This window comes from Cricetulus griseus, chromosome 6 (genome assembly GCF_003668045.3).
Source record: "Cricetulus griseus strain 17A/GY chromosome 6, alternate assembly CriGri-PICRH-1.0, whole genome shotgun sequence".
NCBI lineage: Eukaryota > Metazoa > Chordata > Mammalia > Rodentia > Cricetidae > Cricetulus > Cricetulus griseus.
The window spans coordinates 86,424,799-86,442,288 of NC_048599.1; the positions used below are offsets into that span (position 1 = coordinate 86,424,799).

Here is a 17,490-nt window from a genome sequence, read left to right on the forward strand (position 1 = left end):
CCCAATTCTTGCCATATTCTGTGGTCATTGATCACCATCATCACAGACAGAGAGTACTTGGAGACCAAGTGAGTTTATAAACGGCTATTATATGCAAATATGCAAATTTGAGAATGAGAAAGTGAAATGATAATAATGTTGATCAACACCATAGTTTTGTACTATGTGCTAATAGGAGAACAATAAGTTGTTATTGAAATAGCCTGTCCTAAGTAGGATAGATGCTTACTCAGTAGCTGATCAAAACCTAGTGCCCAGGGAATTTCTCTTCTTTTTTTAAAAATTCTGATATTGTAGGTAAATGGACGGCACTAGAAGAAACCATCTTGAATGAGGTAACACAGTCACAAAAAGACAAGCATGGTATGTACTCAGTCATATATGGATTTTAGACATGGAGCAGGGGATTGCCAGCCTGCAATCCCACCGCCAGAGAGTCTGAGGAACAGGGAGGACCCTAAGAGAGACATGCATGGTACCCCAGAGAAGGGGAATGATACTGGATCTCCTGAGCTAATTCGGATCATGGAGGGAGGGGACAGGGAGTTGGGAGAAAGAGAGTGGGAGAAGTGGAGGGGAGAGGAGGACATGGGAGAGCAGGAACATTGAGCTGGGGGAAGAATAAAGGGGAGGAGGATGAGAAATATCATAATAGAGGGAGCCATTATATGTTTGAGGAGAGATCTGACACTATGGAGATTTCCAGAGATCTACAAGGATGACCCCAACTAAGAATCTAAGCAGTAGTGGAAAGGCTACCTTTTGCCCTTCCCTGATATTGAGATTGAGGACTACCTTATATGCCATCCTAGAGCTTTCATCTAGTTGGTGATGGAAGCAGAGGCAGACATCCAAAGCTAAACACTGAACTGAAGTGAACTCCTGGAACCCAGATGGAGAGACAGGTGTGATCAGCAAAGGGGTCAAGACAGAACTGGTGAAATCCACAGAAACAGCTGACCTGAACAAGGGAGAACTCATGGTCCCCAGATAGATGGCTGAGAGGCCAGCATAGGACTGATTTATACCTCATGAAAGAGGGTGTCAGTGAGAAGGCCTTAGCAATCTATGAGGCCTCAGGTAGTAGATTAGAGTTTATTCCTGGAGTACTAATGTACTAATGGACTTTGGGAGCCCATTCCACACGGAGGGATGCTCTGTCAGCCTAGACACTTGGGGGAAGGCCTAGACCCTGCCTGGGATGACATGACAGACTTTGGAGATACCCTATGGAGGGCCTCATCCTCCCTGTTGAGTGGAGGGGAAATGGGGTGGTGGGAGGTAGGGGAGGAGGGGATGGAGAGGGAGCTGGGATTGACATGTGAAGAAAGCTTATTTTTAATTTAAATAAAAATAAATTAAAAATTTCCTATATTTGTATCAATCAGGAACTTTAGGCAATAAGCTATATCACCTTTACTTTTCTTTATGTACCTTCTCCTTGTTAGGTGTAAAACAATATTGAAATGACACTAAAACTATCAAAAAAGATTTAGAAACTTTCCCCAAGACATTGTTTATTTGGCTAAGTTTTCCTAGAGGGAGAAGAAATTCCATGGGGAAGTTGGTCTCTTGATTATATGTGTGGATTCATTTATCATAAATAGCCCAAGTATCTGAGCATTTAATCACAACCCTTGGACATTGTGTGGATAGATAGGATTGATACATCACAACGGGATTTTGTTACTCTTGAATTTTTTTGTTCTCCTGGATTTCATTTATATCCTATAAGTTATAAATATGAATATTATTCCTGATACAGAAAAATTTCCTTACATGGGATTTGTCTTAGCCATCAACCTTGTTTTCTAAATATTCCATAGGGGACAGATCCAACCCTTGAACCTCAGTAACATTTTCACCTTATATCCCCAAAGCCATTTGATTTGGAGAGAATTTATTTATTTATTTCTGTGATAGTACTGGATAAATGATAGAGTGTGGCAATGGGAAATCAATTCACCTTTCTCAGATTTATCCCTCTTCTTATACATTCAGAAGTTAATATAAGGTTATTACAAGCTATTCTCTAAATTATTTAGGACAATGCTCCTAGGGTGGTATTGCTGAGTGTGACCTGGGTTTGGGTCGTCAATGGGAATTCTGCCTGGCGGTGATATCTTTAGTCAAGGGACTTCATTTACAGAAGAAAACAGAATCTGTAAGGAGGAGTCTGATACTCATTCCCTATCTAGTCGCCCCCCCCCCAGAGCACAACCTTTTCTCAAGCCATGGTCTGTTTCATGGGAGCAGAGGATTTTATGGTGAATTAGATGACTGAAGGTAGGTGAAGTGACTAGAAGTAAGGCATAAAGTCTATTGGCTGCTATAGGTATGAGGTAACTCAAAATTTTCTCTAGCCCCATCTGTATAGACCTGTATGTTAATCTGGTGATTTGTGACTTTATAGACTTGTCCTCCTGGTTATGCTTCTTGGTGAGCTATTAAGAGGAAGAATTTCTCAATTGCTAAATGGGTGTGGGTAAGACAGAGAGAGAGAGAGAGAGAGAGAGAGAGAGAGAGAGAGAGAGAGAGAGAGAGAGAGATACACATAAAGACAGAGTTGAATAGGAGCAGGTCATGTTTAAAAAGATAGGTTATCACAAGTTCTTTCTGTTGGTAGATACAGCTTGAAAACACAGGACCCTGTCAAATTTTCTTCTCACCTCTGAGTAATGTCTTTACTTGGTTTACTTGGTATATTAATTTAAAGTGATCATCTGTCTGTCTGTCTGTCTGTCTGTCTGTCTAGTGTTTTTTTAATGGATCAGAAATAATTTTCAAACCTTAGAGAAGAGATATTGCTTTTGTAGGGAAATAAATATACTTGTGACACTTGTGACTTCTTACAAACATCTCACTGAATTTGAGCTCCTTTGACTGTATTATGTTTATACTCTGTAGCTACCAATGATGTATGATTCTGGGTAAAATGCACAGGTGCTGTGGTTAAACTGGCTTTTTAAAAATCCTGGCTCTGCTGCTGTATCATTATTCAGAAGCTATAAATACAAATTAATTCATTCATCTGTGTTCACATTTCTTCATATGTAAATGGTGGTAACAATCAGAGGAAGTTCACAAGTGTCTTATCAAAAATAGGATGGATTAACATATACTTTTAAAGCACACTGTATGAGCCACAGGATTGCTCAGTGGATAAAGACACTTGCTTCCAAGTGTTATGACATGGGTTTGATTTCCTCCACACAGGTCCCAGAAGGTGGAAGAAAGGAGAGAACTGACTTCTGTAAATTGTCCTCTGAGTATCGCACCCACGCTGAGGTATGTTAGCACACATTCATTGGTAAATCAAGGAATGTCATTTAAAACCCTGAAAACATTCTGGAGCTGTGGTAGGACACTAAAAGTATGGCACACACAATAAGTACGTTTGAAATGCTGGCTGTTGGGCTGGAGAGATGACTTAGTGAATAAGAGCACTTACTACTCTAGTGGATGAGATGGTTTCAGTTCTTAGCACCTAAATGGGGCCTTACAACTGCTTGTAACTCCATTTGCAGGGGATCTGATATTTGCAGGGACCCTAAATTCTAATGGTGCAGTACATACTTCCAGAAGCACACATATATACACAAAGTTAAAAAAGTAGATGCTAGCTGATCATATTCACTAAATTGCAAATAAAGGAAGATTTAAGAAAAATAGTAAGATGATTTTGAGTATACTTTATTGGTAGATGTAACATGGACAGAACAATGCTAAAATACATGATAGTTGTTATGAATGGTAATATGTCAGAAGGACAGACAGGCATGAGAACTTTATTCTGTAGTACTGAAATTCTCATTGCAATGGCGAAGGAAATATTACAGAACAGAGAGGGAAGACAGGATACCTTGTGTCAGTCAATTGCTATGTACTGCCTATTTGGAACTGACTATGAGGGAGTGAACTCAGTAAGAGAAATCCCAGAATGACCTTGAACTACTTGAAGTATGAGCATTAGTTTGGTGGGAACAGGGAAGTCTTTGTGTATTTTTAGTGTTTATTTAGTTCTCAGAGAGAACATGTATTGTCAGTGCCATCACTTACAAAACTCTCACTGTAGAAAAAGGACTTGAAAGGGTTTGCAAGATGGGTAGAGTTGGAGGGTACAAGATGAACAGAGTGTGTGTGGCAGTGGGTGAGGACTTTTACTTGATCAATGCTAAATAGAAGCTAGAGCAGATAAGGTTGCAAATTGTTGAGGAACCTCAGATTATGAAAATAATTAATATTAAGTTAGAGAAATTTATAGCTGTCCTGGTTTCTTTCTTTATGAATGTTGAACTAATAAAAACTAAAACATTTTTTTATTAATTAAAGATTTTCATTTATTTTACATCCTGATTGCAGTTTTCCCTCCCTCCTCTCCTCCTATTCTCCACTCAACCCTTCCCCTGCCATCCTCCCTGGCTGCCTCCCCTTTACCCTACCCCTTCTATACAATCCTGCTCCATCTCCATTCAGAAATGGAAAGGCCTCCCATTGACCTCAACAAAGCATGGCACACCAAGTTGAGGCAGGACCAGGCACTTTCTCCTGCATCAAGACTGGGCTAGGCAACCCAGCATGAAGAATAGGCTCCTAAAAGCAAGCTCAAGCCCCAGGGACAGCTCCTGATCCTACTGCTGGGTGTCCCACAAACAGACCAAGCTATATAACTGTCACACACATGAGAGGGCCTAGATCAGTCCCATGCATGGTCCCTTGCTGTATGTCCAGAGTTCATAAGATCCCAAGAGCTCAGGTCAGCTGTCTCTGTGGGATCCCCTTGTCATGAACTTGGCATCCCCCTTCCCCCTGCCTTTGTCGTCCCAGTGCTCAGCTGTGGATCTTTGCATCTACTTTCATCAGTTCGTGGATGAAGGCTCTCTGATGACAAGTAGGGTAGTCACCAATCTGATTACAGGTGATGGCCAGTTCAGGCTACCTATCCACTATTGCTGGGAGTCTTAACTGTATATTCCATGGGAGTTTCCCTGGCACCAGGTTTCTACCTAACCTCAATATGTTCCCCCCTTCAAAACATCTCTTTCATTACTCTCCCCTGTCATCCCACCTCCAATATCCTCAAACTGAACCCTCATTTAACCAATCCCCCTTTTCCTGTCCCATCCCCCAGTTTACCCAGGAGATTTATTTCCCCTTCCCAGGGAAATCCATACATCCCTCTTTGGCCCCTTCTTGTTACTTAGCCTTTCTGGGGATGTGGATTGTAGCTTGATTATCCTTTACACATAATATTCAGTTATGAGTGAGTACATGCCATGTTTTTCTTTTTGGGTCTAGGTTACCTCACTCAGGATTGTTTTTCTTAGTTCCATCCATTTGCCTGCAAATTCCATGATGTCATTTTTTTTCTTGCAGTTGAGTACTATTCCAGTGTGTAAATGTACCACATTTTCTTTGTCTATTCTTTGGTTGAAGGACATCTAGGTTGTTTACAGGTTCTGGCTATTATGAATAATTTTGCTATGAACATATTTGGTATTTTGGTGTTTAGTTTCTTGGTTCTTTATATATTTTGTAGATAAGCCCTCTGTCAGATGTGGGGTTGGTGAATATCTTTTCCCATTCTGCAGGCTGATGTTTTGTCCTGTTGACTGTGTCCTTTGCCTTACAGAAGCTTTTCAGTGGCAAGAGGCCCCATTTATTAATTGTTGATCTCAGTGTCTGTGCTATTGGTGTTCTATTCAGGAAGTTGTCTCCTGTGCCAATGTGTGCAAGGCTATTCCCCTTTTTCTCTTCTATCAGGCTCAATGTAATTGGATTTTTGTTGAGGTCTTTGATCCACTTGGGACTTGAGTTTTGTGCAGTTCTGATAGACATGGACCTATTTGTCAATATCCAGTTATGCCAGCACCATTTTCTGAATATGTTTTTTTCCATTGTATACTTTTAGCTTCTTTGTCAAAAATTAAGTATTCATATATGTGTGGTTTAATATTAGGGTCTTCAATTTGATTCCATTGGTCTACCTGCCTATTTTTATACCAATACCAATCTGTTTTTATTATTATAGCTTTATAGTAGAGACTGAAGTTATGGTTGGTGATACCTAAGGTAGTTCCTTTATTGTACAGCATTGTTTTTATCAATGCCGGATTTTTTTGTTTTTTGTTTTTGTTTTCAAATTGAAGTTGAGTATTGTTCTTTCAAGGTCTGTGAAGAACTGTGCTGGAATTTTGATCAGGATTGCAGTGAACCTGTAGAGTGCTTTTGGTAGAATGGCCATTTTTATTATGTTAATCCTACTGATCTATGAGCATGGGAGATCTTTCCGTTTTCTGGTATCTTCTCCATTTTCTTTCTTCAAAACTTGAAGTTATTATCACACAAGTCTTTCACTTGTTTGGTTAGAGTTATTTTTATAGTATTTGTGGCTATTGTAAAGGGTGTCATTTCCCTGATTTCTTTCTCAGCCAGTTTATTCTTCCTAGTAAGTAGGAAGAATACTTATTTTTTGAGTTAATCTGGCTTGTATCCAGCCACATCACTGAAGGTATTTATCTGCTGTATGAGTTCCCTAGTAGAATTTTTGGGGTCACTTATGTATACTATCATACCATATACAAATAGTAATAGTTTAACTTCTTGTTTTCCAATTTGTATTCCCATGATTTCCTTTTGTTGTCTAATTGTTCTAGCTAGAACTTTGAGATATTATACTGACTAGAAGTGGAGAGAATGGACAGCTTTGTCTTGTTCCTGATTTTAGTGGCATCACTTTGAGTTTTTTTTTCCATTTAATTTGACGTTGGCTTACTGTATATTGCTTTTATTATGTTTAGGTATGTTCCTTGTATCCTTGATGTCCCCAAGACCTTTATCATAAAGGGGTGTTCAATTTTATTAAAGGTCTTTTCAGTATCTAATGAGATGATCAAGTGGGTTTCTTTCTCTCAGTTCGTTTATATGGTGGATTATATTGACAGATTTTCATATGTTGAACCATCTCTGCATCTGTGGGGTGAAGCCTACTTGATCATGGTGGATAATTTTTTGTGTGTTTTTGGATTTGGTTTGCTATAATTTTATTGGGTATTTTCACATTAATCTTCATAAGGAAAATTGGTCTGTAATTCTCTTTCTTTGTTGCTTTTTCTGTGGTTTGGATATCAGGGTAATTGTAGCCTCACCAAAAAAATTTGGCAATGTTGTTTCTGTTTCTACTGTGTAGAACAATTTGAGGAGTATTGATATTAGCTCTTCTTGAAATTCTGGTAGAATTCTGTGCTGAAATCATCTGGCCCTTGGCTTTTTTAGTTGGAAGACTTTTAATGATTGCTATTCAAATTGTTTGTCTGGGCTTGGTTTAATTTAGGTATGTGGTACTTATCAAGAAAATGATCAATTTCTCTCTCTCTCTCTCTCTCTCTCTTTAAAGAAGGTGATTTCTTTTTTTCTTTTTAATTTTTTTCTCCATTTTTATTTATATTAGAAACAAGATTGTTTTACATGTCAATCCTAGTTCCCTATCCCTCTCCTCCTCCCCTGACCCCCACTAACACCCTACCTATCCCATATCGTTTCTGCTCCCCAGAAGAATGAGGTTTTCCATGGGGGGTTCTTCAGAGTCTGTCATATCCTTTAGGATAGGGCATAGGCCCTCCCCTGTGTGTCTAGGCTAAAGGAGTATCCCTTTATGTGAAATGGGCTCCTAAAGTCCATTCCTATGCTAGGGATAAGTACTGATCTACTACAAGAGGCCCCATAGATTTCCGTGGCCTCCACACTGACATCCACATTCATTGGGTCTGGATCAGTTCCATGCTAGTTTACCAGAGATCAATCTGGGGCCAAGAGCTCCCCCTTGTTCAAGTCAGCTGTTTCTGTGGGTTTCACCAGCTTGGTCTTGACCCTTTGCTCATCATTCCTCCTTCTCTGCAACTGGATTCCAGTTCAGATCAGTGTTTAGCTGTGGCTGTCTGCTTCTTCTTCCATCAGCTGCTGGATGAAGGCTCTAGGATGGCATATAAGTTAGTCATCAATCTCATTATCAGGGCAGGGCATTTAAGGAAGCCTCTCCACTGTCGCTTAGATGGTTAATTGGTGTCATCCTTGTAGATCACTGGACATTTTCCTAGTGCCTGATTTTTCTTTAAACCTATACTGGCTCCCTTTCTGATTTTGCTCTCCTCTATTCTTCCCCCTACACAAACTTCCTGCTCCCTTATGTCCTCCTCATCCCTCCTCTTCTCTCCTTCTTATTCTCCTAGCTCCTTCTCCCCTTCCCCCATGCTCACAATTTGCTCAGGAGATCTTATCCATTTTCCCTTCCACAGGGGACCAGGTATGTCTCTCTTAGAGTCCTCCTTGTTGCCTAACTTCTCTAGTGGTGTGGATTGGAGGCTGGTAATCCTTTGCTCTATGTGCAAAATCCATATATGAGTGAGTGCATATCATGTTTGTCTTTTTGTGACTGGGTTACTTTGCTGAGGATGGTTTCTTCTAGTTCCATCCATTTGCCTGCAAATTTCAAGATTCCATTGTTTTTTCTGCTGAGTAGTACTCCATTGTGCAAATGTATCACATTTTCTGCATCTATTCTTTAGCTGAGGGGCATCTAGGTTGCTTTCAGGTTCTGGCTATTATAAATAATGCTGCTATGAACATAGTTGAACAGATGTCCTTGTTGTATGAACGTGCTTCTTTTGGGTATTTGCCTATGAGTAGAATTGCTGGATCTTGTGGTAGACTGATTCCCATTTTCCTGAGGAATTGCCATACTGATTTCAATTGTCCATTTCGTTAAGATTTTCTGATTTTGTGGAGTACAGGCTTTTGGAATATGACCAAATGATTCTATGGATTTCCTCAGTGTCTGTTGTTATATCCCCCATTTCATTTCTGATTTGTGTAATTTAGATATTCTCTCTCTGCCTTTTAGTTAGTTTCAATAAGGATTTGTCTATCTTCTTAATTTCTCAAAGAACCAACTTTTTGTTTCATTGATTCTTTGTATTCTTCTCTTTATTTCTATTTTATTGATTTTAGCCCTCAGTTTGATTATTTACTGCCTTCTACTTCTCTTAGATGTGCTTTCTCCCTTTTGTCCTAAAGTTTTTGGGTGTGCTGTGAAGTCACTAGTATGAGATTTCTCCAAATTTTTTATGCAGGCACTTAGTGCTATGAACTTTTCTCATCAGCATTTTCAATGTGTCCTCTAAGTTCGGGTATGTTGTTCATCCATTTTCATTAAATTCTAGGACACCTTTAATCTCTTTCTTTATTTCTTCCTTGATGCAGTGGTGATTCATTTGAGAATTGTTCAGTTTCCCATGAGTTTGAGGGTTTCTGTAATTTGTGTTTGTTGTTGAACTTTAACTTTATCCCCTAGTGATCCCATAAGATACAGAATCCATTTTTTTTGTATCATTTGAGATTTGCTTTGTGACTGAGTATGTGGTCAGTTTTAGAGAAGGTTCCTGGAAAAAGATATATTCTTTTGTGTTCAGGTGAAATGTTCTGTAGATGTCTGCTAAGTCCATTTGAGCCATAACATCTGTTGGTTCCATTATTTCTCTGTTTATTCTCTGTCTGCAGACCTGTCCACTGGTGAGAGTGGGGTGTTGAAGTCTTTCACTACTAGTGTGTGGTTTGATATGTGGTTTAAGCTTTAGTAATGTGGGTGCCCTTGTATTTGGACAATAGATGTTCTGAACTGAGACTTCATCGTGATGGATTTTTCCTTTGATGACTCTGAAATGTCCTTTTCCATATCTTTTGATTGCCTTTAGTTTGAAGTCTATCTTGCTAGATTTTAGGATAGCTATACCAACTTGCTTCTTAGGTCTGTTTGATTGGAAAGTCTTTTCCCAACCCTTTACTCTGAGGAAATCTGTCTTTGATGTTGAGGTGTATTTCTTGTATGCAACAGAAGGATGGATCCTGTTTTCATATCCATTTTGTTAACCTGTGTCTTTTTATTGTTGAATTGAGTTCATTGATATTAAGAGATATTAATGACCAGTGATTGTTAATTCCTTTTATTTATTTATTTTTTGTTGCTGCTGTTGTTGGTGTGTGTGTGTGTGTGTGTGTGTGTGTGTGTGTGTGTGTGTGTATGGTGTGTGTGTGTTTCCCTTCTTTGGGCTTTGTTGGTATGAAATTTTCTATTGCCTGCATTTTCGTGGGTGTAGCTAACTCCATTTAGCTGGAGTTTCCCTTCTAGTACTTTCTGTACTAGGATGGAGAAACCCACAGGAACAGGTGACCTGAACAAGGGAGAGCACATCGACCCCAGATGCTGTCCAGGAGGCCTGTACAAGACTGATCCAGACCCCTGAACATGGATGTCAATAAGGAGGCCTCTGCACTCCAGGGAGCCTCTGGTAGTGGATTAGTATTTTTCCCTGGTGCAAGAAGGGACTTTGAGAGCCCATCCCATATGAAGGGTTACACTCTGGCCCTGGACACATGGGGAAGGGCCCAGGATCAGCATAGGAAGACTTGGTGGACTTTGCAGAGCCCCCGTTGAGGGCCCTACCCTGCCTGGGGAGTGGTGGGTGGATGGGGTGGGGGGTGGGCTGGGGGTGGGGGAGGAAGTTTGGGGGTGAGGGGAGGGAGAGGGAGAAGGGACTTGAAATAAGCTTGTTCCCTAACTAGAACTAATAAAATAAAAAAATTCTTCAAAGGACTTTTTAATTTCTTTTTTAATGCCTCTATCATCTTCATAAAGTTGTTTTTAAGATGTTTTTCTTTTGCTTCAGCTTCAATGGAATGTTCAAATCTTGCTGTTGTAAGATAACTGGGTTCTGGTGGTGTCATATTGTCTTTCTGTTGTTGAATGTATTCTTACACTAGCATTTACACATCTGGGGTTGGGATGATTATAGGTATGGTTGCTAATTCTTGTGTTGTCTTTGATGAATGGGTATTTTATTCCTTTTTTATCTGGTTTCCTTTATTGTCTTCTGGCCTGAATGGCCAAGTATTCTGGTGATTGGCATGTCTTCAGTTCTAGTATGATTATCTTAGCTGAATTTTGTGCTGGTTTGGCTGCATAGATCCAGCATATCCTCCTTTTCTTCTGATTGGTGTAGGCTGTACCAGTACAGTGCCTATAGAGTCTGTACTTCCAATAGGTGTGGGTTGTGTCTGTGCCTATGAAATCTACTGCAGTTTTGTGGAGGGCTATCCATATGGAAGGAGATGAAGTGACTGGGGTTCGGTGGCAGAATGTGTCTTGGGGGAACACAATTCAGTAGGTGTTGGGTGGTGGTGGTGGTGGTGTAGCCTGTAGGCAGGTCTCTCACCTGCTGGCCAGTTGTTATGGACTACTAAGAACTAAACCTTTTGAGACTGCACAAAACATCTTTACTGCTGACAAAGATGATAAGGGAGATAGAATTTTATGTTTGTTACAAGTGACTTTTCCAAAGTTTAATTCCTGAATTAGGGAAACAAGCATACAGTATGTTTAAAGATGACTTAAGAATATTTTTTCTTGCACATAAATTTAGAGTAAGTGCTTCAAATTTGAGACATTAGTCAGGGACAGGAAGAGAATTGTATAGGGTCCCATGTTTCTAGGCTTCATCTCAAGTGGAACAGAAAAATAATGGCCTATCTCTTCAAATATAACATTTTGGTCCTATAATCTATTCTTATTGCTTTTGAATTTTCATTTATGTAATTTTTGATTAATAAATTTCATACAATATATTTTAGTCATAATCTTTCCCAACTTCTACTATAACTCCCAGATCCTCCCTCTCCCTACCCACCCAACTTCATGCTTTTTTTCTTCCCCAAAAATCAACTAACCAAAAAGAAATCAACCAACCAAGTAAACAACAGTAACAAACCCATCCCACCCAAAACTACCATAGTTTCCCCGTCTGTTCCCCCCAAGTACAGAGTCTGTTTTGTGTTACCTAATTACTTCTGGGAATGGGGCCTATCCCAGAGTGTGGTTGATATACTCAGTGTCACTCCATTTTTCTCTCTCCCAGCAGGTATCAATTGCAAATAGCTTTATGGTTAGTGGTGAGATGTTTTTTATTCACTCCCTTTCTTCAAGCTGTGATTTTTGTCTGTCTTGAATTTGTTTGGGTTTTGTTCATGCTGTCAGTTTCTGTGAGTTCGTATGTATATTGGCCCTATTGTGTCTAGAAATATAACCTTTCCCATTTCATCATCTCTATATTTCTGTATGGAGTCCTCTCTCTTTGGCTCCCACTCACCTGATCCCAATTAGCTATTGAGAAATTTCTGTCTTTTTGTAATGAATGCCTCTCAGTAGCTTTGGTGGGAACTGATAGTAGGGTAGTGTGGAAAATATAGTTCAATACTCTCAGAGATGTGAACATTTGTTGTGGAAACATATTTCTCAATGAAAGAATATATAAAGGACTCTGTCTTGAGTAAAGGAAGGCTAGTGCAACTGAGGAGAGAAAACAGCATGGAAGACATTGGGATAGGGCAGAAAGAATAGGCAAAATATTTCTTGCTAAAGTGTAGTTTTATTTCCTGGTGGGTTTATGGTTTTGGAAGTTTGATGTCTACTTGGTAAGTGAATTTTGACAGCTTATTCTGTTCATGCATCAGTCACAAGGCTTGAAGATTGCATGGCATTTCTACAAATGGATCTTTCCTTGTCATTCTTGCTCTATCTCATTGTATGATGTCTCTGCCATCCCACAAAACAGAGGGAAGGCCAACCTATTTGATTCTGAGCTTGACTTGGACTTCCGAGATTGTAGAACTATGAACTAATAAATGTACATTCATTATGACTTACCGAGTCTATACTTTAGGTGTAGTACTACTCTGAGGAACAGAAGGACACAAGAATTGGACCAAACTGTATCAAAGGGATGACTCAAATGAAGATTTATTAAATGCAATGAAGATAATACAAGTACATGATCTGTGCATCTACCTATACATCCATCATCGATCTACCTATCATATGTCTTGAAATCTTAAATTCAGAATTCTTTGTGATGAATTAGAAAGGTACATGGACTGAAAGTTAGAAAGACTTATTCTGAGTTACATTTTCTATGTGATTCTAGGTAAGTAAACATTTTTCTAGATTTATATCTCTTGTTATTAGCTAAAGGAAACTAAAGTAAAATAAATAAAACTATTAAAGTACTAATATTTAATGCTGTATGGAACTATACTGCTAAATGAAAGATTGAGTAATAAGTGTATAGTAAAACAGTCTGTATTTTCAGGAATGCTTTTAGTGGAATTAATTTGTGCTAAAATTTTTACTTTTTTCTAGCCTTCATATTATCTGATGTCCACCTTGAGCTGATTCCATGGCCAATGAAAATAATGTAACTGAATTAATTTTCAGTGGCCTTTTCCAGGATGCAGAGGTGCAGAAGGTGTGCTTTGTACTGTTTCTTCCTGTTTACCTGGCCACAGTGCTGGGCAATGGCCTCATTGTTGTGACAGTCCACATCAGTAAGAGTCTGTGTTCTCCCATGTACTTCTTCCTCAGCTCCTTGTCCCTGGTAGAGATCTGTTACTCTTCTACCATTGTCCCTAAGTTCATCACTGATTTACTTGAGAAAGTTAAAACCATCTCTCTGAAGGGCTGTCTGGCTCAGATATTTTTCTCCCATTTCTTTGGAGTTGTTGAAGTCATTCTGCTCGTAGTGATGGCCTATGACCGCTATGTGGCCATCTGCAAACCTCTTCATTACATGAACATCATGAGTCATCAAGTGTGTCACATGCTGGTGGCTGGTTCCTGGCTGGGGGGCCTCATTCACTCCATAATCCAGATCCTCATCACCATTCCATTGCCCTTCTGTGGTCCCAACGTGATTGATCATTACTTCTGTGACCTCCAGCCATTATTTAAGCTTGCCTGCACTGACACCTTTATGGAGGGTGTTATTGTGATGGTCAACAGTGGTTTAATCTCTATAGTCTCTCTCCTGATCTTAATGTTCTCTTACGTCATCATCTTGGTCAACTTGAGGAACCATTCTGCAGAGGGGAGGCGCAAGGCCCTCTCCACCTGTGCCTCTCACATTACAGTGGTCATCTTGTTCTTTGGGCCTGGTGCTTTTATTTACATGAGACCTTCCTCTACCTTCACTGTGGACAAACTCGTGGCTGTATTCTACACAGTCATCACCCCAATGCTGAACCCCATTGTCTACACATTAAGAAATGCAGAGATGAAAAATGCCATAAGAAAATTCTGGAGCCAAAAGGAGAACTGATGGACCACAAAAAATTACAAATATGTCTTGTTCTTTGTGTTTATTGAAATGGGTTTGTTTTCAGTACAATTTTCTTTTTCTTTTTTCTAAAAGAAAAAAAAAACTACTGCAAATTGTAGTAAGAATTTATTTATGACACAATTTACTAGTTTACTTGCCCTGTGCTGTCATTTTTCCTTACATACTTAGTTCTAAAACTAATCTACTATCATGAAGCCAGGTCATTGAATTTCAGAGCTGTGTTTTTATTATTTCAAATTAACTTTTCTGCTCTTGAAATTACTTGTTATGTTTATGTTTACTTAAGACATCCCATGTTTCCACAATTTTTAATCTATCCCAGCAAGTAGAAAATAGATAATATGGATGATTGTGAGGAATTTTATTTGATTTGTTTTTTTTTTTCCTTTTTTTCCCCACGGATCTGTCACACAGCATAGAATTGCTCTGTTCTCCATGTTTTGTTCCCTGGCAACTCCTTTGCAGTATCATTAGTGTCATTATTATTCTTTAGGACCACTATGAAGTAAATAAAGGGTGTTGGAGTGGAAGTGCTGTGATGCCTGGCTGGGGACCTGAAACAAGATGTGACTGAGAGTTGAGTGACTACACAGTGACAACCCTGGCAAAGTGGGAATTCAAGTTCTTAGCAGGATGCAGTGAAGCCACTTGAAAACTATAACTTATGTATCTTATTTCTGAAGTTCTCTTTTAATGTTTTGAGGCTGAGGTTAACCGCAGATGACTGGAGCTGTGACACCTGAAAGCAGAGAGAAGCAGACTATACTGTATGTAGTTTTACATTTGTACAATAATATGATTTTACATGTTAATGGAAAAGAATATCTTACCTTTAAGTATATCACTCCTTTTAAAAATTAGCACACAATTTTATGACTCATGAGTCACACCTTTGTAAATGATAAGCATGTAATGGATACTGGTTTTTTTTCACTAAGTCATTGATTTTATGTTGCTCTCTGAACATTTGTTAGTGTTTGCAGATACTTGCTTCTCACAGGGGCAGGCTTGGTAGAGAGGTAGGGAGAAGCCTCAAAAGCCCCAAGTGCTGCATCAAATAGACTATCATAGCTTCAAACTGAACTTTCCTTGTTCACATCTTACATGAATTTACCAAACACTAATTATCCATCTATTGTTTTCTTCTTCTGTGACTTTTAAGTCTTTGGCAAAACAAACAAACAAAGAAATGACCATTAAAACCAGTAAATATTAAAACAATGAAGAAGTTTAAAAGCCATTATAGTGCCAGAGTAGAAAAACCTGCTGTATTTTGGGCTTCCTATTAGCACAGTTAAAAAACAAACAAACAAACAAAAACAAAAAACAAAAAAAACCCCAAAAGACCAGCATGCTCAAATTAATCCACCGCTTTCTGCTTTTGAGTGTGGATGTGATGTGACTAGCCACTTCAAGTTCTTGCTACCTTGTCTTTTCTGCAATGATGGAATATGGCCTGGAATTGTGAACTATATAAACCCTTTCTTCCTTTAGTTGCTTTTGGCAGGGTATTTTATCACAGCAACAGGAAATGGCAGTAGGAAATTCTGCTTATTCTACGTAGAATGACTTTACCTTCCTGTAGAATAATGCAGAATCATATATAGCCTTAGAAACCTAGGTTAGTTAAAATCATGTTCTAAAGTCTCCCCCAAACTAACTCCTCCTAGAGTATCCTTGTGTCTCCTTATGTAGCCATTTTAGATTTACATGATATAAACACTATCACTTTCATTGTGATTATTCATATGCGTTTCTTAGACTGTATGCTCGCATGTGCAGAGCTGTGCTCCATTCTTCGTAGTTCCTCTGAGTCTATCCGTAGTTGATGCCCCATAAGCTCTTGTTTAGTGTGAATCCTTACAATGTTAAATCACATAGGATTTTTTGAATGCTTATGTGTTGCTATCACATCTTTTCCTTAGGCTCTAAAATTCATTATGCTAATTTAATTGCTTGTCAGCCACAACCTGAGGTACATAGTCCTTAATTTCTGTGGACAATTATTTTTGGTAATTAAATGTAATTATATCAATACCTTGATTAAACTCAAATAGGCTTACTCTGGGCATTAAATCAGAAAATATACATACTAAACTTTTAACAAAGAATATGGTACTCAATAAATTAATTATACCAATATTATGCTGGTTGTTAGTTTTATTTTTTTGTGATAACTACATCTCTGGCTCTGATCTTTCTCAAATGTAGATCTGCTCAGAATGGTTTATTCCATCTGTGGACCAACATTAATTGGTAGTTCATTCATATTGGTTTGAGCATTTTGGGGAGATGTTGGTAAACATGCTTTGTTTTCCAATTCCTTTCATGTGTTCAGCACAGAACTTGGTACATCTTAGGGAATAATTATTGACCATAAGGTAGCTCTACATTATATTTTATGCTGAATGCTTTTATGCTTTGCCAAGATGCATTTCAAAACATTACATCTAGAACAAAATAGAGTAGAGACACCTTCTATTTCTCTTGATACCTTATGCTTTTAGTAGGCTAGGTATTTAGGATGCTGGCTGTGATAGCATCCTTCACTCCTGTGAAAGTTTTGTTTATGCAGTTAAAGCTATGGTTAGAACTTTGTAAGTAACCACTGAGATGTTGGGAACCTTATAGGCTGACATTGTCCATCTGAATTGTGAAAATCCTTATGGTATTCTCCCTTGTCTTGAGGGATGAAACCTGTTAAGATCATTAAGATCAAAGTTTTCACTTTGTGCAGACATCACTGGAAACAAAACCCCCAGAATTTTAGATAGATATATAGATATATAGATAGATTATGGATAGATAGCTGATAGAGAGAGATTTGATTTGGATTGGTGTGGAGGTTGGGAGGATCTGGGAAGAGATGAATGATGGGAAACCTTTTTGCAAATTGTATGCAAAAATTTATTTTCAGTAAATAACCTAACCCCAAACTATATACATATATTAAAATATGTCTTTAATTAATAGAAGCATTAAAATTCTATTAGTATTCAAGAGCTCTCTATGGTTTTGTCATAGCATTAAAAATCTAATTTTGGAAGATTAATTTTAAAGTATCACTCTAGAGACAATTTGGAACGAGGCATAGTGGTACATACCTGCAATCTCAGTCAAGGTAGGTGGAGGCAGAAGGTTCATAAGTTCAAATCTAGCCTCATTACAAATCAAGTTGGAGGCCAGCAATATGAGACCTTATATCAACCAACCAACAATAACAACAAAAAAATAAAACAAATCACAACATGAGAAAGAAAGAAAAGAA

The 17,490-nt window shown here is 38.6% G+C and overlaps 1 protein-coding gene across 1 annotated transcript; it reads left to right on the top strand.

Annotated features, from left to right (window-relative positions):
- The first annotated feature begins 13,283 nt into the window (after positions 1 to 13,283).
- Positions 13,284 to 14,222, top strand: LOC100761506 (olfactory receptor 142). Its single transcript, XM_027421040.2, has one exon. It carries the CDS (start codon positions 13,284 to 13,286, stop codon positions 14,199 to 14,201), a length of 918 nt encoding a protein of 305 aa, XP_027276841.1. The 3' UTR covers positions 14,202 to 14,222.
- The last annotated feature ends 3,268 nt before the right edge of the window (positions 14,223 to 17,490 follow it).

Bases quoted from the DNA above. Each gene is read 5' to 3' on its own strand.
- LOC100761506 (XM_027421040.2), top strand. From the start codon at position 13,284: ATGGCCAATGAAAATAATGTAACTGAATTAATTTTCAGTGGCCTTTTC.